Genomic DNA, 27,490 nt, shown 5'->3' on the forward strand with positions numbered 1-27,490 from the left:
CTCCAATTAAGTGCGGGGGCAGAATAGAATAAAAGTCCCTTGAATTTCCAGTTTGTGATTTGCATTGCCAAAAGCTTCTTCCAGAGAATTCCTAGCATTGTCAATTTTTTGGCAACTTTCCAGATGTGATCAAGAAAGACAGGTTTCTTGAGAGCTGCCATAGTTTGCTAAGAATCAAATTTCCTTTGGTCATCTTCCTTGAGTATTTGAGCTAGGGCCTGGTGAACTGACTTTGGAGTACAAGTCACTTGGACTTCATGCACATTTGGTGGGACCTTTGGTGGGCCAGATCATTTCTCTGATATGTCATTTCCCTCAGCAATTAAATACAGATCAAAGTAGTAGTTGAGTACTGAAAACTTGGATGCTATCCATAGCTGTAACACTGACTGTGTGACCTTATTTCTCTTTAGGACTCCATTTCTTTTTCTGTAAAATCATAATAATCATAATGATGGCTAATATTTATATGGCACTTCCTATATACCAGCGACTGTGCTAAATGCTTTAGATATATTACCTCATTTGATCCTCACAACAACCTTGGGAGATTGGTACTTTTATTACATTTTTACAAATAGAGGTTCAGTGACTTGCTCAGGATCACATAATCTGAAGCTGCATTTGAACTCAATCTTTCTGAGTCTTTACCCACTAGACCATCTAACCATTCTCTAAGGTTTTTCCAGCTTGAACATTCTGTTGCTTTGTCATTCCTGATTCCTTACCATTAGGATAGGAATAGTTGCTTTTTCAGACTTAGGGATGGACTCAGCTTAGTCATTTTCACCAGGGAACCTATGGTTCTGACCTGAGGCAAAATGGAAGGTCTCTTTATAATCTTGACATCAAAAAAAAAACCCATTGAAAAAGCATCAGACTTTTGCAGTCCTAAGTAAATGAAAACTGAGAATTTTTGACCCTTCCAAAAACTACACAAGGCCACACTTACATTTCTGGCTCTCCTTAACCCACATTCCCATATTTATATTCCCTATCTTAAAAGTCTACACAAGTAGGTGAACAGGGAAAAGAGCTGGCAGAAGAGGGTGACTTTGCTGGCTAATATTATATGCTACAATTTATTTACTAAGCAGCAATTTGTGCAGTGGTTTGAGCACTGTACCTGGAGCGAGGAAGACTCAATTTCTTGAGTTCAAATCTTGTCTCAGACATTTACTAGCTGTGTGATCCTGGGCAAGCCACTGAGCTGTGTTTGTCTCAATTTCTTCATCTGTAATATAAGCTAGAGAAGGAAATAGCAAACCATTCCAGTATCTTTGCCAAGAAAACCCCAAACAGGGTCAGTCACAAAGAGTCAGACATGATGGAATGACTGAAATGTACTATTGCCCTCTACCAGATGACTGCTTCTGTGATCTCATTGAGATGGATGTTTCCTCTACTATTGATGATTGAAATTCATCCAATAAGGTTCTTGTCCAAGTCTTTTTGTAAATCTTCCATAGCGGCTCTATCCAACATATTAGAGGCTTTCCTCTGTTGTGGTTGTTGATTTCATATGGCATGAATACTTATATTATTGTGGAATTGTCTGCTCTTTTCTCGTGCTTCATGAGCAGGATCATCTCTTTTTTTATCCATCTATACACTTAGAAATTCAGAATGGGGGCAGCTAGGTGGCACAGTGGATAGAGCACCAGCCTTGAGTTCAGAAGGACCCGAGTTCAAATCTGGTCTCAGACACTTAACACTTCCTAGCTGTGTGACCCTGGGCAAGTCACTTAACCCCAGCCTCAAAAAAAAAAAAAAAAAAAAAAAAAGAAATTCAGAATGGAAAAGACATCAGAGGTTCTCTTATTCTATCCCCTTATATTATAGAAAAGGAAATTGAGGTCACAAAATTTTAGTGACTTGTCTAAGTCTAACCACATAGTAAATGATCAGGACTTCAGGTTCCAAACCCAGAGCGCTTTTCCACTATTGCCTCATGATAATGTTTTTGTGGAGTCAACACCATAGGTCCATCTTATTATTTTGTACTTCAAAAAAGCATGACATTACTGCAAAAACCTATAATAGGTAGACCAAAAGAAAAAAACTTAGAAATTGCATTGGGTCATTGTCATATTAGAGTAGTGGTTCCAAACATTTTAATTCATCAAACCCCCTTTGATTAAAAAAAAAAAAAGTTTTGTGAATCTTTAGGATGATTAATATACTACTTATAATATTCTTTTCATATTTATTCATTAAATAATTACAGTGATGACTGTTGCCTTTAAAAGTTCTAAGTTAAAATTTGTTATATAATGAAAATACTACTACACCTCTAATTATGAACTATAAACATTTAAAACTCTTTAAATATGAAATAATCACATATTTTACATAAGATATTCCACAAGAATTATTAAAAGAAATAGTCTAGCAAGATTTCATATGTTTACTGTTATCTATAAATTATCCTGTTAAATTTCTTTATTTCACAAATATTGCCAATACACAGATCCTTTGAGAAATAAGTTACAACTTGGAAGATGTCTAAGGTAATATAATAATTATATATAAAGTTAATTTTTATATTGGATTTTATTTTCTCAAAATTTTATAGCATTTGGCTCAACATGAGACAAACACATTCTTAAATCTGATTCTGTGTTGAATATATTTATTTCTATACTTTTATTTAAATCAATAATGAAATTACAAAAATAATGGGTAAATATTATAATGTTTCTTGCTGACAGATTTCATTTAAGTCACCTAAATAAGTCATTAAAAATACATAACTGTGACATAAAGTATTTACCTTTCAACAGTGACAAATCCTGTATTAAATAATAATTGTAATTAAATTTAATTGTACACATTACTTCATTTTTTCACTTAATATCACCTTATTTTTTTTAGAATTATACTTTCCACATTTATTTATTTTAAGATTTTGAGTTCCAATTTTTTCTCCTTCCCTTTCTTCCCTCCCCTCCTAAGATAACAAGCAATCTGAAATAGACTATATATGTACAATCATGTTAAATATATTTCCATATTAATCAGATTGTGCAAGAAGAATCAGAACAAAAAGGAAAAACAAGGAAAAAAAAAACAAAAAGTAAATTTTTAAAAAGTGAAAATAGTATGCTTCAAACTGCATTTAGATTCCATAGTTCTTTCCCTGGATATGGAAAGCATTTTCCCTCACAAGTCTTTTGGAATTGTCTTGGATCACTGTATTGCTAAGAAGACCTAAGTCTATCATAGCTGATTAATGCACAGTGTTCCTATTACAGCATATTACTTGATTTTTAATAATGTTTATATGTAAACCAACCTTTGTAAGGAAAGAATCTCTTCAGATGTGATTTTTTTTTCTTCCACCATTGTACATATTATCGTCTCACAGACACTCCACTGAATAATTGACCTCTGTTGCCAACCAGATCATTTTAAAATTCACTACATAGAAAAATAGTAACATAAGGTGAAGATAAGTGCATTCGACTAACCATTGGAAATAAGTTTGTATATAAATGTGGTGGACAAATTGATGACAGGTTGAGAAAACAGCATGAACACACTATGTTTAGTCAGAAGCAATCACAGTTTGATGTAATCACTGAACAAATACCAAAATTATTGTGTGTATGATATTGGTTTCAAATTGCTGCAGAAACAAACCTATAATACTTTAAATATGCACATGCTTACTTGTCACAGAAGAAAAATATATCTGTAACATAACTAGATAATTATTTACTGCTTAGGTCACAATCAAAGAATTCTGTGAAATCTTTTAGACCATTGTTAACAAAAGATTAAATGAGAACACTGCCTATAAAGATTTTCATAGAATGTTGCAGAAATTTGTCCCTGGCTCTGTGGTGTTCAACATTTTTATTGATGACTTGAATGAATATATAGATTCAGAATATATCAAATTGGCAAAGGATGAATAGCTGAGAGGAATAGCTAATATTCTCGTCGATAGGATCCAAAAATATATGGATAATATACTAGAGTGGTAAGGAAACTCAAAATAAAATTCATAAAAAGATAAAATTAACATTCTACAATAGAAAAAAAATCTTAAAAGTTCAAAATGAAGATGTTTTATCTAGATAAAAATTTATGTGGAAAAAAGATCTAAAGTGTTTTGGTGGACTACTTAGCACAATGTCTGGAGCATATAGGTGGGATATGGAAATTAAAAAAAAAAGTTCATAAAGACTGCTTAAAAAGTCACAGCACAGGAGGTAATGGTCCTATTGTTTAATGCCCATCAGATCCTACTCAAAATATTATATTCAATACTGAATTACACATTTGAAGAAGGACATTGATAAACTGGTGTATCCAGAGAAAAGAAACAACCATGAAGAAGGGCCTCAAGACCGTGCAGTATAAAGATCATATGAAGGTACTGGAAATATTTAACCTGGAAAAGAAACAACTTAAGAAGAACATAATGGCCATCTCCAAATATTTAAGGGTAGTAATGTGGAAAAGGGATTAGACATGTGCTCCCTTGATTATGAGGGTAAAACTAGGAGCAATGGGGGGGAGGTATGGAGGATGATATTAAGAAAAAGCATTTCTAATAATTGGTATTATCCACAAATAGAATGGACTACCTCTTGAGGTAGTGATTTCTCCATTATTGGAGTTCTTCAATCAATGACTGAAGGATTACACATTGAAGGTATTATAAAGTGAATTTATGTTTAAATATGGGTTGGTCTCAATGAAATCTCTTCTAACTCTAAGCTACAGTTTCTCAAATGTGTTTCAGCTTGTTCTTCTCCATTCAACTTTGAGTTGAGGCTATTGTCTAGTCACAACATCTGTCCAATATATAGGCAATTAATTGAATAAGTTTTTCATTCAATTGTCTGCCATAATCTGGGGGCAACAAGATGATGATATCTTGTGAAATGATATTTCTAGTTTCCCTTGAGTATTCAATGAAACCAGTTCTTCCAGCTTCTTTCTCTCTGCTAGGAGAACCTGCAAGCTATCTTTCCAATTAGTTGGCTTTATGTACAGGGAAAATATCAATCAATATGCATGTGATTTCATTCCTCTACAGTAGAGCCATTCATTGGTGGACAAAAATCTCACAGTGAGAGTTAAATTAATATTAATAGATAGAATTGGAATTATGTGATTCTTAGCACTCTCTGTCTCATTTTTCACCACTGCAAAAGTTAAAAGGGATCACATAGGACTGAGGGCTTTTTAATTTATAGCTTTATCTTTTTTGTGGTTTTCTGTAATCAAAAGATTTTTCATCAGCAATCTCAGGGTTAGTTTCTCTGCAGTTAGAAAGGCTGGATCAACAGATAACAAACCATAATCTTTCACTGGGACTATCCTCAGTTTTTCCAACTTTGCAAAAACTGCCGTAAGTTGAGCTCCACAGACTTAGTCTTTGAGGATCTGGGCAACACCATACTATTGGAACAATAATATGCCTTGCCTAAAAATAAATAAAACAAGAAAATAACAACTATACTTCCAAACATCCATATGTATGTGTGTATGCATATATACTTATTCTATGTCTATTACATACACACACATAAATACATATACATATCTATCTGCCTATACTGCTTTGTGATTGGCAGAATCTTTTGCTCTTGACATCCTATAGAGAAGGTAATGTGTGTATTATTAGTTTTGTTTTATTGATGAATAAATTAAGGTTCATGGAAGTTGAGTATCTTCCCTGCTTCCAATTATTTTTTTCAAAATCCCTGATCAAGCCCACTAATAGGTGCTCATATCCTAGATTCTCTGTATGAATGGCCATCAGTGCAACAAATGCACACTTCTCTCCAGAACATAAGCAGGAGTTTTCTATAAGCATCTCACCCTTCTAGAAACAGATGTAAGATGGTCAAGAGAATGAAAAGGAAAATATATCATGCCTTCTACTGGCACTAAATTCCTCAGTAATGTAGGGAATTTTCTTATCATTTCTTGAGAAGTAAGGCGGAGTAAGGAAGATGGAAAAGCAAATAATTATGCCAGCTCCACCTACCTCAGAGGACAATTTTAAAACCCCAATGAGATCATGGCTATGTCCTATGAAGCATAAAAAGCCTTGCAAATGAAACCTATTGTTATCAGAATCACTGAATCACAGAATCATAAAATCTTTTGTGATTCTAGGATGAGTGGTTCCAAGCTATTTCTAAAATGAAAATCTCATATACACTCCATATGTACTCCTCCAACATGTTAACAATAGTAATATTAAAGTTAAGAAAATATGATTAAGAAAAGCTCCTGTGAACTGTGACCAACTTTAAGTAAATTTGTATTATATTAAACACAACAGTATCTACATTATTTTGCAAACAGTCATATGTTATTCAGTCATTTTCAGTCATGTCTGATTCTTCATGTCCTCTTTTGGGGGTTTCTTGGCAAAAGTATTTGATTGATTTGTGATTTCCTTCTCCAGCTCATTTTATAGATGAGGAAACTGAGACAAACTTATAGCAGATTTGAACTCAGTTCTTTAGCTTCCTGATCCCATCAACTCCATCCACTGTACCACCTACCTGTCCATTATTTGCCAAATGTATGACGTGTTTATTTAGTCTAAAAAGGAACGTTTGCTTATTTATTATGATGGGTCATTTTAGGAGCGAGATGGTGCCATTTTTCAGCTTTCAGATATCCTTAAGTCTGGTTGAAGAAATGAAAGGTAGAGCTATAAGATGGCAATGCTTGGTGGACCTGTGGAATCATAGACCCTTTTTAATGACAATCACTAGGTGGGATCTATTAGTGGCACATTACTATTAGCCTTAGCCCAACCACTAGAGGGAGACATTGTCAGTGATGAAATGGGGTTTTTTCTTGTGTCCATACTACAAAGTGGTCCCATCCATTTTCCAGACTATATTAGTGCTCTTCAGTGTACCTAGGTTAAGTACTAAACTGCCTACCTGGGATATTTTATTTCTGCTGCAAGGACTTTGGCCACAAAATATCTCTTTACTCACTTGCCTGAAATTTTACCATTAAAGATTCATTCCTTTGGTTTAAAAATAAAATGCTTAATATGATCTGTGAGCTTTTTTCAGTCATTTACATCTTAGTATGAAATAATCTAACAATATTTTTCCTGGTTTTGTTTTGTGGGGGGGGTGTTTGTTTGGGTTTTTGTTGTTGTTGTTGTTTTTTAAAGAATAGAAATGTGGAAAACTGGGGGTACTGAGTACTTAGGTACAAGAAAGATAGGGAATACTCAGATTTTAGAAGGATCCCAAAAGAGAAGATTGGGAGAAGGAAATAGCAAAGTACCCTGGTATCTTTCCCAAGAAAACTCTATATAAGATCACAAAGAGTCAGACATGATTGAATATTGAACAACAAAAAAAGAGAAGGTGCTGAATGAAAATTCCACATCCTCATTTTGCTTAGCTAGCCCTACTCAAATAAAATATATTCCAAGTCAATAGATATCCTCACAAAGGAAGATGCTATAGAATGGGCCCATAACTCAGAAGTGTCCTCAGAAAATACAAATTGTTCCACATTATGACTCCAGGGAATATCACATGGATTGTGCTCTTTAGTTAACTTGAGTTAGATAATACTTACCCAGGCTTGTAGATGTCTTGATTCTCTAGCCTGGATTCCAAAAATCTGTGTCTTGTGCATTTACTTATGTGTTTGAGCAATGACCCAGCAGAATCAGTGTGTGTGATAATTATTCAGTGTCTCAAACAACAGCTTTACTCAATACTCAGAAGCAAATGAAACTGTTTTGTGTTAAAGTAGTGAATAACAAAAAATCATGGCACCTCCTCAATTCAAGAATTTTATTTGAGTTGTGGATTTACTAATAAATTTGGATTGTTCATGCTTCTCTTTTTTATAGTATTCAGATAATAATAATTGCATTTATAGAGAGCTTTAGGCCTTGCAAAGTTCTTTAGTTGCAGCATCTTGTTTGAGCTTCATGACAACCTTTCAAAGATGGTGGTATTAGTATCATCAGAACAAAGGTAAATGACTTTCTCACACAGATCTGGTAAATGTCTGAGGCAGTATTAAAAGCTATATATTCCTTACTCTAAAATCAATGACTTCTTCAACATGTCTTTGAGGCTGATATACCTACAATGGCCATCAGAGCTCATTTGTCCATAACTCAAACTTCACAGCCAAGCCAACTGATTTTCCCAAGATCATACAGCAAAATGCTTATATAGTGAGGACTATATAGCTCACCACCTTCCTAAAGCTATTTTGCTCAGATTGATATTAAAATTCACTTTCATGACCTGAGTATATCTATTTCATTTCAGGAGGTCTCAGAGGTGTTAGGTGCATTATTTTGGAAGAGGAAAGCCATTTTATAATTTATAATTATAATTTTATAATCTGTCCATGATCATTCAAACTTGGAATGAACATTGAATTTGGAGGGAGAAGACCTGAAGTTCAAATTCCACCCCTGTTCCTAACTACTTGTGTGTTCTTAGACAAGTTAGCATCCCCAGGCCTCATTTTTCTCATCAGTGAAATTGAAGGGATTGATTGAACTAAATATTATTCAACCTAATTCTAAATCTATGGAGTACAATAATTATGATTGAGATTGAAAAGTAAGACAAAGGTCTTTAACTTCATCAAATGCATCTTGACCCCTTTCAATCTTGCTCATGAATTGAATTATGGGACAACCAGGGACATTACTTAGAGGTTAAAAAAATCTTACCACAATTATACTTAGCTTTTTAAAAATTTAGCTAAAAGTTGGTTGGAAGGCATTTATTAAGCTCTGACTATGTGCCAGGCACTATATTAAGCACTGAAGATACGACTATAAGATAAAAGAAACTGAAGAAAGTAACCACAAGGGCAAAATGGCCAAGTCTGGAAAGACAAAAGCACAGCCAGCCTGTCCTCAAAAATGGAGGGTCCTAGGAAGAATTCACTGATGGGAGAAAATAGTGTAATCCTTGAAGTGATTTGAAGGGGACTCAGGCTAGTCACCCAGAGGAAGGATAGTTATTAAATAGAGTTTGGGACCACAACTCAAACAAGAAGTTAAAAATAGAGACCAAGAGAGGCAGAGGGAAAAAAGGGATTGAAAAGACAGATATAAATGCTTTTGTTAGATAACTGTCTGGTTGCAGCTGTCCTAGGTCTGAAATCTCAAGAGCTAAATAGCTCTTGTGACTATGTGCTACGATTGCTAAAAAATGCCTCTCCCTACATAGGAAGAGGCTGGATTGTAGTTGAAAGTCATCAGAGAAAAGAATGACTAAACTCTAAAGAGAAAGCATCTTGCCCAGTGACCTCACTATACAACATTGGAGTCTCCATAGGAGGATGATTAGAAGAATTGGAGGTGTGAATTCTTCTAGCCATTTGTAATCCTTTGCCATATTTCCTACATGGATATATCTCAGTGCATGTTTCCTGGCTTTGTATGTTCCTTGTGTTTACTTCTAAAATTACTTTTCTCTGTCAACTAGTCCATTCTGAGACCCACTGAAATTTAGCATATAGTCTATGTGTATAGCAGACAATATGGTAACCTATGGAAGTCTTTCAATTGATGTATCTGGATTTGGGGTTCAAAAATGATCATTATTTTATAAGAGTAGCTTATTCTTTCTAACTGTGGGTTCAAGTTTCACTATAATACTTCATTATATAATTACTTAAGCTGCACACTCATGAAAATCCTACTTGGATTAAAAAAAAATATGCCTCTAACTAGCTGGCTTTTTAAACATTCATTATATTTGGTCACTGCCAAATGGCTGTCAGCTGTTATAGTTAGGGCTTCTTTTTCATTGCCTTATGGAAGCCTTTGCAGAAAAAATAAAACAGCAACTCCAAAGCCACTGAGAGCTAGAAATGAACAATCCAAAGTTTGTCTACAAGACATTCCTTTTAAAATAAATTTTCACCAGGTCACATGAGCCACAAGATTGTGGACTAAACATTTCTCCAATCCCACAATCTCTCCAAAATAGAAATTATATGACAAAGATAAAGCAACTTCACATGTCTCCAGAGTCTAGGATACACAGAATCCAAAAGAAGGTGTAAAAAAAAAAGCCAGAAAATAGTATTCACTAATTCTGAGATGAATCAGCACCTCTTCTCTACCTCCCACACTACTGGAAGCAAGACTGCATTAGCAAATCCAAAGACACAGTACAGTGAAAATTCAACCTATATTCTTTGCAGTGCCATAAAGACCCTGACTCCAGACTGCAGAATTTTGTTCAGACTCAACAGCCAGCTTGGCCATATCCTTTCAGGAGCAAAAATCAACCAGGACCTTCAAAGCTTTGAACTTGTGATGCCAAGGAAAACAGGCTCTGAAGCTGGCACTGGACTAAAGAACTAGGGAATAGTGATAGTGAGACAGGTAAATATGCATGAAAAGAGATGTGCAGCACTTCATAAAGACTGAGGGGAATGAGCAAAAAAGCTAGTTGGAGCTATAATTCTAACTATCCAAAAATCATTTGGGGCAGAGACCTAGGTGAACTGTGACTAGTGAGATGCTTTGAGACAGCTCCCAAGGAAATCATAATCCAAGGGGAGTGAGTCAGGAAATGAGTAACAAGAAAAATAGGGGAGGAAAAAAATATTGAATGCACCAAAGGTTTTAGGAAAATTTCAGGAAGAAGACCTTGAACAAACAAAGATAAATCAACAGGAAAAATAGTAACAACAGAAGGAAATAGAGCCTTCAGATCTAGTCAATAAGTTTAGGCATCTATAAATAAATATTGTAAAATATAGGAAAATGATCCAACACTATTTGAGGAGAACATAGAACCATAATACATTGCTCCTGAATGATTTAAAAGAGAAATGGGAATTAGGAAGAGCAGTATTTTTTATCCTATACACAAAAATAATAAGCAAATTACAAAAACTTGAATCTGAAATGGCAAGCCTCACCAAAGAAATAAAAGAGAAAACAATAAATTCACAGAATTTAAGTACAATCTAGAAAAAAGGAAGTAAAAAAACAAGAACATTAAAAGAAAATACACTCACTATGAAAGCAAAACATTCTGATCTCAGAGACAGGATGCACAGAAACAACCCAAGGATCACAGGTCTTCCAGAACAACATTAGTAGGATAAAACATCTTAGCACATAATGGAGAAAATAACAGAATGGTTCAAAACTTCTGAACATGAAAAATGAAAATTTAATTAGAAGGATTCACAAAATGCCTCCAGGATGGAAAAAAAAAAAAAAACCAAGACTGAAAATTTCAAGGGACCTAATGGTGAAACAACAATTCAATTCAAGTTCTGCAAGCTATCAAGAGAAAAACCTTCCAATACAAATGAAAGAACATTCAAATAACTCAAGATTATTCCACACCCACTGGAAGAAGGAGGAGGTAATGAATAATGTATTTCTAGGAGCAAAGACATACAGGATACAGCCTATTGTGACCTATGCTGAAAATCTGAGCTTAACCATAGAAGATGAAAGTTAAATGTTCAATAATAAAGAAGAGTTTGAAATATTTTAAGAAATAAAACCAAAATTGAAAAAATAATTTGCTTCTTGGGCACCCCAAACAACATGCAAGAAGCTTGAGCAGCAGCTAGTCAATAGAAAGATCACTAAGAGACTTATTTCTAAATATATACAAGGAGATAAAGGTGAAGGCAGAAATCTGGGAGAGGTAACAGTAAAGAGGTAGACAGAGGGCATTTTTGACAGAACCTGATGACATACTGTCTACAGGCAATTGCTTCTTTTGTGAAATTACTTTATAAGATATGAGGGAATTTAAAAGGGAGGTTGGGGAGTAGGTCTAATCAAGGTCTAGAAGAAAAAGATGACTCTTTTGATCTTAGAAAGAAAATAGGCTATAGAGGAGCAGGTGAGGACAAAGATTAAGGATTAAAAATATAGGGGAAAGAGGATTTTGCTTTAGTAGCAGGAAAAGGTTCAGATTTTGAACACTCCTATGGCTGAAGAGATGAGAGGGAGATGAAGATCTATATTGTATAATGTCTTGGAATTTGGTGTTTGAAAAGTCTACTTGTCTTGGGAATGGAAGAGTTGTAATCCCTCTGAGGAATTGGCACTTGGAAAAGTGAGAGAGTAGATAAAAAGAGTGGAAATTTCTAGGAAAATATACAGAAAAATGAAAAAAGAGATAGTATATCTTAGTAGTGAAGGAGGGGCCCTATATGGTAGTGTCTTCTCTGATATCTGTAATAATTGGCATTGCTCTTATAGGAAGGTACAATGGAAGAAGGAATCCTTACAAGGCAGTGGAAGAAAGTACTTAGATGAGAGAAGCTAGAATGGATACCTTGGAAGAGATACAGATAAAGGACAGAAATCAGATAATTATAGAGGTCATGAATCAGAGAATCTAGAGCAAACAGAAAGAGATAATGCATAATGAAGAAAGAAAAACTTTTTGGGGGGGAAAAGGGTGAAAAATAAACCTTTAAAAATAATGAACAAGAGTGTAAAGAAAGGAGAAGAGAATCTTCTTAACTGAGAGGAAAAAAAGAGAGAGGGAAAATATATATAAATAAAAAGGAACTAATCATAGAGAATCCAATTCTTCATCCATAATCTATATACAAGAACAGTTTATATTTGGATTAAGACAATATATGAGAAGTTTACAAGTCTTTATGTGAGGTCCCCATCTTGTGGGTTCTGTCCCCTGAATGTAGTATGGGATGTCATTGCAGAGTCAAAGCGGGGGAGAAGAGACATCTCTACCTTTTCTCTCCCCATCCCTCTCCAAGGGAGACTTTAACTTTTGCCAGGAAATTGTGTCCAGAGATAGCTACTCTGCTCTTCTTAGAGGGGGCACTAGGCTAGGGTTATATCAATTTGTTCCTTTAAATATCATTAATCTAGAAATATGATTAGGTTCAGATTAAATTCTTATTGCTGTTTCATTATTTGGGAGGGGATGAAGAACCCAAAATTCTATATCCAAGGCTTGACTACCAAATATCAATCCTAAAATGAATACACGTAGCAATTATCAAAGAGAACCATTTAACCAATTCAATAGCAAAACAGAATATATATATATATATATATATATATATATATATATATATATATATATATATATATATATATATATATACACCATAAGGTAACTCAGCTCAACCAAGGGAGGTCTATATTTCACCTAAGAGGAAGTTCCCTAAAATCTCTCGTGTAGCAAGAAGAGGCTAAAAACATGGTGAAGACAGCCAGCTCCTGTCTTGTTTTTCTAGAGTTTTTTCCTTCAACAACTTGATTGGCCACATCCATCTTCTTTCTTGAAGTTGGAAGTCAAAAGAGCCAGAAGAGGTGCAGTACCTGAAGAGATTCAGTTTCTCAAAGGAAACTTGAGAAAGATTAGAACTCTTCCACTTCATAAACTCCACTTTATCCCTAGCACAGGAGAGGGCTATTGATCTCCACCAATGAAGAAAAATCAATGGGCATTGGGGCATGAAAAGAATATTTTCCTTAAGCAGAAGAAATACCTACAAAAATGACAGAATTATCCACAGTGTACTAATAATAAAGCCAATGTTCCACTGTCTAAGGTATCCAATAACCGAGCCAGAATAAAAGTCAGGCTCCTCATTGCCCATTCTAAAAAGGCTCTAAGTGGGTGTACTTAAAATGTGTAAAGACTCTTTGGCCATCTGTTTGTTCCTTCCATAATTCATTCTTTTATTTATCGATTTAATGAACATTTTAAGCATCTTGTTGATGGTGGTCTTTCATTCTTGAAGAAGATCAATGACATCATGAGTGATATCTTGATTTGTTTATGAATTGGATTTAAGTGAGGTGTACAAAATTGTCAGCCTCAGTCTCTCCTCCAGAATCACTGAAGTCCACTGGCAAGATATAAGTCAGGGGTATGTAAGGAATTGTACTAGGTCCTGGGGATAAAAAAAGATAACATTTCCCTTAATTTGGTCACATCCTATTGGAGGGAAAAACATATACATAGCATATATATAGGAAATATAAGATCACTCTCTCTCTTTGTTTCTCTCTCTCTACATATATGTGTGTATATTTATATTTATATCTGAAAAGCCTATTACTAATAATTTGCATGTTTGTATGTGTGAATGACTATCACTATTATCTGTGTGTCTGTATATTCCTTGATCTCTGGAAATCCTCAAGAACAAGCTGTTATTTCTAGTCTTAAGCACACTGTCTCTTTAAAGTCGTACTGTTCTGGGTTGCTTTAGCAGGACACTTCAAGGTAAATTGATAAATTGCAAGAATGTATTAACATTTGTGATCAGCATCTTTTGCTTCTAAGAGATTATTCTGTATCTAGTGCCTATCTATCATTACAACCACCATCCAAGCCCCAGCATTGCTTTAAGATGAAAAGATTTCTTGGACAGGAAAATGCCCAGCTCATTTTCTCTTATGACATCACAGTGTTGAGCCCTGCCTCTTTGCTGAAGCAGAACTGTAAATAACTAGAGAAGAATAACCAGGGTTTTGTCTCAGAGTAACACATTTAGAGGGTACTGAATGCATCCACAAGTCAATTAGCATCTAGTTATCAAGAATAATTAGTTGAAATAGAAAGTTACTAGATAGCTGCTTTTCTCATTTCCTAATGGGAATGGTTTGTGATGATTGCTCTGGTTACAAAAAGTACTGGTTGTACGTCTCTGTTGGAGAAAGAGCCAAAGACGGATTGTAACGTTTGCAAACATCTTGGCTTGGAGAACCTACCATACTCCAGGCTTGATTCCTCATGTGATCTTGACTTTACACCACTTGCTGATTATCCTTATCAATAAGTATTTATGATCTTGAGATTAGGAGTATTGCAAGCCTCTGAGAATGCAAATCCTTGCCATCTCCCTATATTCATACTTATCAAGAGATTTATGAGTTAAATAGTGCAAGAATTATTATCACTTCTTGGAAGGATTTTTGCATGTTCTGTGAACTGTTACATCTCTTGCTTTGTATTTTCTATGAACTGTTACATCCCTTGCTTTCCAGCCTTATACTTAGAATAGACAGAAATTTCCAATAAACTTTATGCCTTGGCTGGATCTCAGAATAGGATCATTTCTCTCCACCTTCAGTTGACTGGATAGTTTTTTTGCTATTGTTTTGTTTTAAAATTCCTGTGGAATGGAGGTCTCAGCTCTGAGATCTGCATTTGGAGAAATTTGCTCATCTCTTAGTAATTGTTGATTTTTATGGTGAGGTGATGACAGTAAACAAATCAAGCTGGTTTGGAGCCACAGAGGCAGGGAAGCTCAATTACAGCAACATTGTCAACACAGTGAGACTCAGAGACAGACCTCAGATGTGTAAACCTTGGAGTAGGCCTATCAAGTCTTCCTGACTAGTCCAGCACTCTACTGGATCATCCAATTGCATCCTGAATCTCTCTGCTGGTCTGGGGTCACATGGTTTTTTGCTCCAAAGGCTTTTAGTGATGAAAATTGTTTTAGATGAGTTTATGCCCTATTCTCATAGCTCATGAAAGGTATGGGGAACCTACTAATAATAATCAAAGCTCAAGTTGGTCACCCTAAGACAGTTAAACTGTAAGAGCTTTGGGATTATCAGTGCTATCATTAAATTTTTTTAATTTTTAATTTTATTAAAATAAAATTTTAATTACTATTTATTAATTTTCAATATTTATATGATACAAATGGAAACTATTTTGCTGGGGAATCCAAGAGATTTATTTATGGCCTGCTTTGACATCTTTCTGAAAAGATGTATTCCTCACTCTCTATCTGCTATCTGTGCAATGAAATGATTCCAAGTGGGAATTCACTATGTCTTCTCTCCTCTCTCCACACTACAATCACTTCTTCACTTTGGAAAGCCAACCATATTTAGAGTCAGAGGTTCTGGGTTTCATTGCTTTTTAATGTATTCTTGTTTTGTTAAATATTCCTTAATTTCATGTAAAAAATTTAACATAATTTTTAAAAATTGACTTCTAACCTATCATTTCTTCCCATTCCTTGAGAAGGCAATTTGGTATCAGTCATTCATGTGAAGCCATGTAAAACATTTTTCTATATTACATTTTATATATATATATATTATATTATACATTATATTTGTAAAAGATAAAAAATAGAACAAGAAAAATGAAGGTTTTAAAAATATGCTTCTAACTGCATTCAGATCTACATCATTTACCTGAAGATGGATAGAATTTTTCATTACAAGTCTTTTGGAATTGTCTTGGATCATTGTCTGGATCAGAGAGTAATTATATATTCTACATTGATCATTATTACAATATTGTGTTACTGTTGACGATGTTCTCCAGATTGATTTCCCTTTACATCAGTTCATATGCGTCTTCCCAGGTTTTTCTGAAACTATTCGACTCATCATTTCTTATGTCACAGTAGTATTCCATCACAATCTTATTTCACAATTTGTTTCTCAACTGATGGAGTATCCTCTCAATTTCCAATTCTTTGCTCTCAGAAAAAGCCACTATAAATGTTTTTGTACAAATAGGTCCTTTTCCCTATTCTTTGATCTCTTTGGGAAGTACACTCAGAAGTGGTATTGCTGGATCAAAAAAGTATGCAGTTTTATAATATTTAGGACATAGTACCAAATTTTTCTCCAGAATAGTTGGACCAGTTTGCAACTCTAACAATTCATTAAAATGTCCCAATTTTTCCTCATTCTCTCTGGCATTTTCCTTTTCTGTAATGTTGATTTATTTAGTAGGTGTGAAGAAGTACCTCAGGGTTTTTTTAATGTGTATTTCTGCATTTTTATATGCATTAATTTGTGTGGTGATTAGGAGCATTTTTCATATGGCTATCGATAGCTTTGATTTCTTCTTCTGAAAAACTGCCATTTATCAACTGGTGAATGGCTCTTATTTATATAAATTTGGTTGAGTTCCCTATTTATTTGAAAAATTAGGCCTTTACCAGAGAAACTTACTGTAAAAATTTTAGGCTGCTTTTTCTTCAGCTATAAAAAATAGGAGGTCCCTTCTTCTAGGTTTATATCTACAAACTATGCCCTTCCTGCTCCCTTTCTCCCTCAATTGTCTGTTCTAGTCACAAGAGTTGTGAAGTCACTGCAATGTTCTCTTGGTTCTACTCACTTCACATTATATCAGCTCACATAAGTCTTCCCAGCTTTTTCTGAAACTATCCTGCTCATCACAAAAGTCCGATAATATTCTATTAGAATCATATTTCACAATGTGTCTAGCCATTCCTCAATTGATGAACATCCTTTCTTCTTTCTGCTCTCTTCCCTTGTCTGCATAGTCAAATCAAGTCAACAATATTTAAATGCTTATTATGTGCCAGACACAGTGTTAAATCCATGGGATAGAAAAAAGGAGAAAAATACATGTTATTGTCAAGAAGGTTATTACAACTCTAATATAACTGTGCTTTTCTGCTCTGTACTCACCTTCTCAGGGCAACCACTACAAGCATGAAGTCTCCATGTCCTCTCCTTTCTCTGTCCCCTTTACGTAATTTCTTATAACGTCCAGGATTCATTATGTACTATTTACTTACTTTTTTAAATTACTTACTATTTAAAAATTCTTACTATTTAAATTTACTATTTAAAATTCTTCATAAATTGGCCCCTTTTTTACCATTCCAATCTTCTTATATTGTACATCTCTCGATTATACAAACCTATTTTCTATTCCTCAAGGAAGATATTCTACCTCTAATTTCTGTGTCTTTGTACTATTGGTACTGATCCTCTTCACTTTTACCTCTTAGCTTTCATGATTTCAAGTCAAAGCTCAAATCCCATTTTCTAAAGGTCTTTCTTTATTCTCCAACTGCTAGTCACTTTCCTTGAAGATTATCTTTTAGGAAAGAGAGGCAGAGGAGAAGAGAAGGAGAGAGAGAGGGAAAGAGAGATCACATATACCGCATACTTTCAAAGTTATTTATATGTTGCCTCCATTAGAATATTATTTCCTCATAACCAGATGCCAGAGATTTCTTTACATTCAATGCCTTACAGATAGTAAACAATAAATGCTAGTTGAAGTTTCTAGTCACTTTAGGGGTAAAGTTATCATTTTTTTTCTTGCTCTTTGACCTCTTTCTCTTTCACCTGTCTTCAAGGATGCTCCAGGAGTAAAGTCAGGACATGTTGACGTCTTATACTAGGACTAAATACAGACACCCTATTGTACTAGGAATCAGATACCCATATATCCTGTCACTTTCTATACCAACCTGAAAGTTAATTTTTAAATTCAGCAATTCAAAAACTATTCTTCACTCCCCCCCCAAAACTTAAAAACCTTGTTTTGGTTTGATTTGGTTTGGTTTTGGAAAGGAATCACTTTAGTCCTAATTTCTCAATTTAGGGTGTAAGTTAGAAAATACAAGTAGGCAATGACCCAAATCTTGCAACTTGGATATACCAGCTAACCACAATATAGACAATACTTTACTTCTCATTTTTTCTATATTGGGGGGTTTCTATACTTAGGGAGAGGTGAATATTGTGGGGTTGGTGGGTAAAGGGAAAGAGACAGAGAGAAGATAGAGTTGAATAACATTCCTGTCTGATGTTCCAGATCCTTTGGGAAGGGAAGAGAAAGAGTCATAGTAACAATGATTTTTTTTTTTCTGGAGAGAATAGTGGGATCAACTCTAGATGCCGTCTCCATTAACAATCCAATAGGCTTTCCAATTACCTACTTTTTCAACTTTGTTGTGACATGGGCCCCCTAAATGAAGAGTTTATTCAAGGTCTTTACATCAGCAGCACTCATTAGGCTCAGGGCTAGGAAATACTAGGAACTGATTATAGCCCTAATAAAAATTAGCATTTGTTCAGGCTCTAAATTAGAGCAGACCTACTGAAAACATCAATCAATGGGCTTGAGGAGTCAGTGATAATGTTGACAGCTCCTGGGGAACTAGCTCTGCTGTTCATCATTAACACAAAGAGGCAGCAGGAGAGCATCTGGCTTGAACAATAATCACAGAATCCTAGGGTTGGAAGAAGTCTCTCCAAAAAAGCAGCACAAGATAAGGTAAAAGACCCGAATTGAAATTTACTGAGTCACCTAGCTACCATGTCACTGAGTTGGAGTCCTTGTTTCATTAGTTACTGTGACTCTGAATAAGTCATTTCTCCTTTTTCAGCCTCATTTTCCTTATCTGAAAAAATGAGGAGGTCTTGAAAGTCTCTGATAGTCTGTAATTCAGTGTTCACTTTTCTGATTCTGGACCAATAGTTAAATGCAAAAGAAAGAATTGTTTGCTGACACAATCTGCCTTGAGAAGCCAGAGAAGCATCTCACTCAGTACATTTTTCTAGGACTTGATTCCTATTAGACCAGGAATAATGTCTAATTAACAACTGACACTAATCAGGCTTTGCATACAGGAGGCATTTAAAGACTTCCCCAAATGATGCAAAAAGAAACAATAATCTCAGGGCATTGCCTTTGTCCTAAGTGGTCTGGAGAGAGACCTGAAAACCTCTTTAATGTTCAGTGACTCACTTCCTTTTTGGGACATGACATCCTGTGGCCGGAATGTTACTAAGCTGGGGATGTGTGCAGAAGAAATTAAACATTTCTGAATGTAGAAGTTCAAGGTCAGAAGCAGAACCAATTTTGAAGTCAGGAAGACTTAGATTTGAGTTCTAATTCTGACATATCCACTGGCTACTTGACTCTGGACAAGAAACTTAACCTTAGTTAGTCACTAAGAAGAGAGAGAGGGAATTTCCTCTTTTGGAATTCTCAATAACAATAAGACTGATAATATAAGTCTAGTATTTCCCCCTTCCCTACCAAAAATTAAAGGGTAGCAGTCCCCAGAAGAGAAATGCAACCTGAGTCACTGAATACCTACCACATTTTCAGGAAGATTAAAAAAGAAAACAACTGAGACAAAAAAAAGACCATTTAATCCATTTATTATATACAATATTAAGGCACAAGTTTAAGCAGCAAAGAATAGGAAAATCTTTGGCTGACCAACAATATCAATATTTGCTGTGGGGGGACATATCACACGCTTGGACTTCCCCCTATGTACACATCCCCATCTGGCTGTACAACACTGTACACCCCATTCTATACAGACCAGCAGTAATCACATGCCAATATTTTACAACCAGTTACCGATGTCACCTGGAACGAATACAGCACAAATTCACAAAGCACCAAGACACATACACATGGAGCAGGCAGGAATAACAATAGCAGGTGCCATGCACAACCAGTAACCATCACAGGAGATGGGGAGAAGGGTCCAACCTATGATATTTTTTCTAGATTCTGATGTCTCATTCAACTATGGGGAATGAACCATTGCTCTTTTCAAAAGGGAAAAACACCTCAATTCAACTGAAAATGATGAGAACCTCCAAGAGTATTTCTCTAAATCTGCAAATGGAAAAAGGGGTTTACATTTGCCTACATTCCATTCTGTAATAAATAGTTGTTTACAAGGCAGACAAATTTTGGAACAAAATCATGTGTAAACACATTGCTAGAGAGCGAAAACTTTCTGCATTGATACTAGAAGAAAATGCTACAAATATATTTATTTATATGTAACTGTAATATTAATTCTATGAAGGAACGAAATCCCACAAAGCATACTGCAATGGTATTATAAAACGACATGCATTTCGTAAAACACAGTTTTGCTCAATACCTACTGACTGAATGTACGTACTAAGGAATATACACATATACTCGCAGAGTGTGCATATACATACAAATACATGCATGACATCATGAGAGTGATGGAACCATTTATTAAAAAGCAAACAAACAAATATACTGGAACTATATACATCCAAATGAGTGTTGTCCTTCTGTACTGCTTGAATGATTATACTATTAATCAAAACATTTCTGGAACATCTCTTTGGGCCCTGCTGTCAAGACTAAGTTTTAGGCCACAATTTTAATTGACTCCCTTGGAATAATGGGTGAGTATTATTCAAGGTAGAGATAAGAAATTTTTTTTAGCTATTTTATGTATCATTAGCATGTACAGCTCCTAAAGGGGATTCACCACACTGATTCAGACCACAACTTATCCTAGGAACTGTAGGAGGCCCACAGTAAAGGGATAGTGCTGCCCTGGTCAGTAACAAAGTCTGCCATCACTGGAGGCCTTCCAGTCAGAATTGAATGACTACTTCACTGGTTGCTATAGAGATGATTTCAGTTTAAGTAAAGGCAGCATTAGGTGACCTCTCAGGTTTTCCAACCCAAGGGATCTGTGATTCCTGGAAAAGAAAATCAGCTTTGGGAGTTATAATTTTCTTTTCACAAAATTGGTTTTACCCAATTTGATTATCCACTTTATCCAAGAGATTTGGCACCAAAAATCAAAGGCAACCCCATCTTTAAAAAGTGAAGATTTGCCTGCATTAAGAGAGTTCAAAAACATATCACAGGCAATATGTGGTCCAGACATGTTTTAAGCAATGGCAGCATCATGGAATCAATGTATGGTGCCACAAGCAGATGACTTTAAAGAGTACATCATTCACTCGGATGTATAAGGTCTGGCGTATTTGCTAAAAATAAAAAAAAAAAAAATTAGTCACATCACTTGATAGTCACCCTCTGTATATATGCACTTACATATATACATGTATATGTACACGTTAAATATTTAGAAGAGAAAAGGGTACAACTACTATAAAAAGAAAGAAACTTTTAATAGGAGCATTTTTGCCATTTCTCTGAAGAAATCCACTTACTAAAATGCTAACCATTGTCATCTCTCTGCTGACCATTTCTTGGTTACTTGCTAAATAATCCATTTCTCAAGAAGTCCACTCTTTTGCAGATACAAACACTTTTAACAGTTCACACACTGACCACACACTTGGAAACATTTAGATTTCTTCATAAAGAAAGAAAACAAAAGTTTGCAAAACATATATTGAGTCATCTCAGGTTTGGGGATAGGAGGTGGACTCAGAAGAAGGAAGACGTACATCATATCATACCGCCCATCTGGAAACACGAAGTGTCCATGGGATTTCTTTTGTTATAGACACACCATTCCTTTGATAAGTTCAAAACCATAAAGACTAGTACAAAAATGTTTTTCAGGTACAGATAAAAAATAAACACACAGAATTAACAAGACTGTAGTCCTAGAAAACATATCTCTCGGTTTGGGATAGTTCTTTGCAATGTAAAGGCAGTATCTTTGATCTTGATGGCCATTGTTCCATTAGCTACCCCTTCATCATTCCCTCCTTATACACATTATTGGACTGTAGTAGGAATATCTAGGTTCCTGGTGGGCTTTTACATTGGACCAAAGAAAACCAGCGCCTCTCCCTTATTTCTCTCTGTTATCTCCATGACAACCATGATTCAATTAGAATTCAGCATAAGGCTTTGTGTTTTGGCCACCATAGATGTATACACTCATAATCTTAATGATAAACAGGGGTAAGACTGGACACAAGAAATGATTATGCTTAAATAGAGGAACTGAAGCTTATCTGGGAGTCATTCAAGGGTGGGATGGAGCTAACCTAGAGGAGATTTATTCCCTGGCAGCTGAGATTCAGAAGGGAGGCTCCCCTTCATGACTGTCCAACTTTTCTGTGTTAAGACTTTGAATTCACTTTGAGCACCCAGTCTGATAGTTTAAAACCAAACTTTTGGATGGAGTTCAAGAATACTAATAGATTCCAAAGGACAACTGCTCACTTCTTCACCCTAACTTCTTGACCTTTAAAAGGGGAAAAGGCTTAAGAGCTTTCATTTCACTGCAGAAAAATTGATGTTACTCAAATGAAAGAAGTGAATGATGTTTTACTCTGGAAGCACATTCAGGATAAGCTAAACTTGGCACTTTCCATTGTCTGGGTTAACTAACATCTGAGAAGTTTAAGAGAACAAGAAGTGAAGGGAAATGAAAAGAAAAAATTCTTGCCTGTTTAAGAAACGAGGGCCTCTTCTCTATTTGCATGAGGTGGGGGAAATCTGCTTTTAGACAGCTGAAAAATCTAATGTCAGAGTACTTTCTACCGATGTACAGTATTGGATATGGTCCTCCTAAGAATTCTCTTACACACTGGCTACAAGATAGGCTAAGTTTTTTGATGAGTTAGAAGGAGTCATCTAGTCCAATTTCCTAATTTTACAGATAAAGAAACTGAGGCCCCAAATTGCAAACTAATTTACCATAACTTAATCATGGTTAATTCATTCAATAATGTAAATGAAATTATTTTAATAGCAATATTTCATCCTGTATATAAAGACTTTATTTAATTTCTTGTTTTATCATCAATTCTCCATCCCAATAACATTCCCAGTAATATTCTATGATCAAGGTTTAGAATCTGCTGACTATGTTGCTGGAAAGTCCTCTGTCCTGGTCAGTGCAAGAGCAATTTCAGAGAGCATTTTCTTTTGTTTCCTAACTGTGAGTTCTCTGTTTATTAGGGAATGCTACTATACCTTCTTTATTATTGATGTCAATGGACGTTTCTCAGCGATGGAAGCTAGTGATAGAATTTAAAAGTATCAGTTATGAATTTTCACCCCAATTTTTTGTGTTGCTACAAGTGTGACAACACAGGGATTAATCCCTTGCTTCTGGGGGAACTATGCGTTCACTAAATACTGATTAGTGCTAGAGATCAACATCTTCAGAGGTAGTTCCATCAGTTAGATTCTGTCACCAGTGTTAGTAAAATTGATTAGAGATGAGTATGGGGACATTCAATCCACTCTGCACATCACTTGCCACTAATCTATGCTCTTCCCCATCCAAAAACTCCTGGGGCTTCACAATGAAAGAAGTAAGAGCAGAGTTATTAACCAATGGAAAGAGGCATCTCCTATACCCCCGCCTTCTGTGGACCTTTATCACTTGAACAGAGAGTAAGTTTTAACAAATGAATATGAATAAAAAATCCATCTAGGTCAAAAGTCAGTGGTTTCTCCTTCCTGCTTAAATGAAAACTCCTTCATTATTCTTATCTAGTCAGGTTGTGAGCTCATATTCTGGGGAAGCTAAAATCCATACATCAGCTAAATTCCAAAGACTTGCCTTAAAAGAACTGATCAGACAAGTGGGAAGGGTTCCAAAGGTATTTTTATCTCTAGCTGTCAATTAAGTGAGACCACACAGAAGATTTCACCTTTTTTTCCCTAGGTGATCATGGGAAGAAAAAAAATAGAACAAATGAACTAGAATGATAAAATTAGAGAACAGAAAAGAACCTTACTTCAGCCCAGTCCTTTTACAGAAAACAACACTGAGGCCCAAGAAGACAAGATAATTTTTCTGTGGTCAAGTTTAGTGGTCTTGGATGGATAGAATGTAAATAAATGCCTACTTGGTGCTTAATAAATACTTATTATTTTTTTGTTTTTGTTTTGTGATTTATTTATTGTATGGCTAGACAATATGTGTTTGAAACAAGATTTGAATATGACTCTTCGACATTGAGTTTAGCACTGTTTTCACCATACCAGACTGCCTCTAGAGCATTCAAAAATATAGGTGACATTAGAGATGAAAATGTGACATGGAAATAAATACTTGTTTATTGACAGATTTGGAGCCGTTTTGGAGAGGTAGCCCTAAAATCAAGGCTCACCTCTTTATGACATGGAACTTTCTAAATTTTCAAAGGAAACCAAACTGAGAGGGAAGAAACATGCAATGTCACTTTGAGCTTTTTCATTCCAGAGTGCAAGAGGAATAATAACTACCTAATGTGGCATCTATTTTTACAATCGAGGTATTCCCTGCCTCATCTAGGGAAAGGCTGACTAGAAGAATAATTAAAGAATAATGAAGAAGTTAAATCATGTGTGCTAATGTGTTATTAAACACATTCTTGATAGAGGGAAGACAAAGCAATATGTGAGTGTATGTATGTGTGTGTATATATATGGAGATGTCTCTGGAGCCCCAAGTATAAGAAATTTTGAATAAAGTGGCTGCTGTGGTACAGAAGGAGCTGGGCCAGATTATTAAACACCCGTTGCATAAGATCCCTTTTTCCCATCTTCTTAACTAGAAAAATCTGAGTAATGGATTTGGGTAAGAACAATTAAAAATAAAATAAAAGAAAGTGTCATTCTTTTAATGAAAAAAAGTCATATCATCAATGGCATATCCTGCTTCATTAACAAGAATTCACTAACAAAAGTTTTACAGTCAGAATGAGTTATCACAAACATGAGCTAGGGGTCTGGAGATGGGGTAGAGAGAGAAGCAAGACAACCAGACTATGGCTTTAGAAAGCTGCTAGGTCATTACCAAGTATAGAAAGAATAATGAGAACACTTAAGATGATGCTCTTTGAAATCCTAGTTCTAAGAAGAAGCAAGGATGAATTTAAGGTAGAGAGAGCATCAAAACATGACCTTCTTAGAAGATAATGTTAAATCTAGGATGGAAGAGAAAGAAGAAAGAAGAAATTTCCAAATCTCTTAGAAATCTTGATGCTGAAATTGCTTGGGGGATGCCATCTCTTTCCAGTATCCCATTTCCCTGTGGACATTGAATTGTACTTACTCACACCCACGGCGGCAACATGCTCATAACCTTTCATGGAAAGCCCTTATGATGGCTCAGGGATGTTGTGTATAATCAGGAAAGTTTTAGTAATAGTAAAATATTTTCTTTGCTTATAAAAAACATGCAAAAAGAAATAGAGGGCTTTAACAGGAAAAAAAACAATTTGGGAGCTTAACCACTCAATCAAAAAAATAGTTCTGAACATATCCTTACCAAGAGATACTTTTTCTAGACAATAAAATTTGCTACTTTCTATTTTCTGTTAAATTCCTTTCCAAATCCACACTTATCTTTCCTTTTCTCTCTCTTTGCAATAATCCACAGTACTTTCATTCATCCTCAGTCATGTACAAGGTCTCCTGTTTCCATTTACCTTTAAAAATATGTTTTTAGGGTCTGAAATCCCTATCCTTTTGAATTATTTTTGAAATCCCACCCACCAACCTTCTCTGTCTCCCTCCCTCCCTCCCTCTTTCCCATCCCCTTTTCTTTGCCCTAAATCACTTTTCTTGGGCATCAAAATTCCATGTTCCCGAGAGAAAGGACAACTCCTAGATAAGAACTTCCATCATCTCTCCATCTGGAAACTCAGGTTTATGAAGCAAACTGCTGACTCGGCCTTTGTTATCAGGAGGCTTCCCCTGGCTGGGAGAGGTCTCTGTTAAAAGAAAGAAAAAGATAAACATACATACATACATATATGTATACACATTACATACATACATACACTCATATATACATATATGAATGTATGCATATGAAAATAACCCATTCATCAAAAAAAAAAAAAATCCAATTTTAGAAATCCCCCTTTCAATCATCAAGAATGTTTAGGAGAGAGGGGAAGGAAACCTAGCATTGTAAACGCCTTTTCTAAACATATCCTCAAATTTACAAGTGGGATTCAGGCATGAGTATTGCTTTCTTTGTGTGTCTGCTCATCTTTCTCCTTAAATTATCTCCCTCCCTTCCACACAACACCTTGAGGCAAATTTCTGCAAGGATGTCTTTTATACTTAAAGCTAAAGAATTATATTGTTTAGTACAAGAATAAGGCACCATTAGTATATTTTCGATGAACATGAAATTCCTTCTTTCTCATACAAGAACTGTGAAAAACTGCCCCCTAACGCTCACTTCATCCAAGGTCTAAATTAAAATCATCTTTTACAGCCAGAAAAATCACTTTTCCTTGGCTTTTATCAATAAGTGGAATATTTCTGTAGCCACTAAGTGTTTAAGGAACAATGACAAAAGTCAAATCTCCTGAGAAGCCTTTTCCAAACTCCACAGTAGTAACAACTATTCCACTCCAAGAATCATAGGAAGAAATGCTACTCTTCTCATTGGGATAAGGACTGGATATGTGATTTCATGGGTATAGGGCAATGATGTCAAATTCAAATAGAAACTGAATCCCTGCCACAGCATATTGAAGTAGAAAACTATAAATCAACATTATCTATGTGGTATTTTTATTCATTTTGTTGAAGTTGCAAGTTTGACACACTTAGTGTAGGGGAACTCCCAGGTGAGGAAATTCCCACTCCCAAGCTACCTTCTCTACAAGTTACAGTCTTAGAGAATTTCCTAGAGCACTGGGGTCAAATTCTAAAAGAAACTAGTCACTATACAATATATAAAGATCCCTAAGGGCCACATTTGGATTTAGAGAACCACACATGTTTATGTACGATGCTTCTTTTATATTAATATATTAACACATTAAAATCAGATCGGAAGTACATTTTAATTTAGTCAGGATTGCATTTGGAAGTGCTATAGACTATAACTATCCTGTGTTTGACACTTTAGACCTCCAGCCTCCAGAGCTTAAATCCTTTGCTCAGGTTTACACAGAGCCAGAGGTAGAATTTGAATGTAGCTCTTCCCAATTCTGAGTCTAGCACTTTGTTTCTACTACAACACTTTTGCCCTCGTGCTTGAAGAAATTTTG

General features: G+C 35.3%; 1 protein-coding gene across 6 annotated transcripts in view; it reads right to left on the minus strand.

Annotated features, from left to right (window-relative positions):
- Positions 1 to 19,904: 19,904 nt before the first annotated feature.
- The window catches only part of AMOTL1 (angiomotin like 1), a 241,743-nt gene continuing 234,157 nt past the window's right edge, over positions 19,905 to 27,490 (minus strand). For all 6 annotated transcript variants that reach the window (XM_074304486.1, XM_074304485.1, XM_074304490.1 and 3 more), the window contains one exon: positions 19,905 to 26,191. In XM_074304486.1, coding sequence (XP_074160587.1) covers positions 26,085 to 26,191 — 107 coding nt within the window. In that variant the 3' untranslated portion in view covers positions 19,905 to 26,084. The remainder of the gene's footprint in view (positions 26,192 to 27,490) is intronic.

Source organism: Sminthopsis crassicaudata, chromosome 3 (genome assembly GCF_048593235.1).
Source record: "Sminthopsis crassicaudata isolate SCR6 chromosome 3, ASM4859323v1, whole genome shotgun sequence".
NCBI lineage: Eukaryota > Metazoa > Chordata > Mammalia > Dasyuromorphia > Dasyuridae > Sminthopsis > Sminthopsis crassicaudata.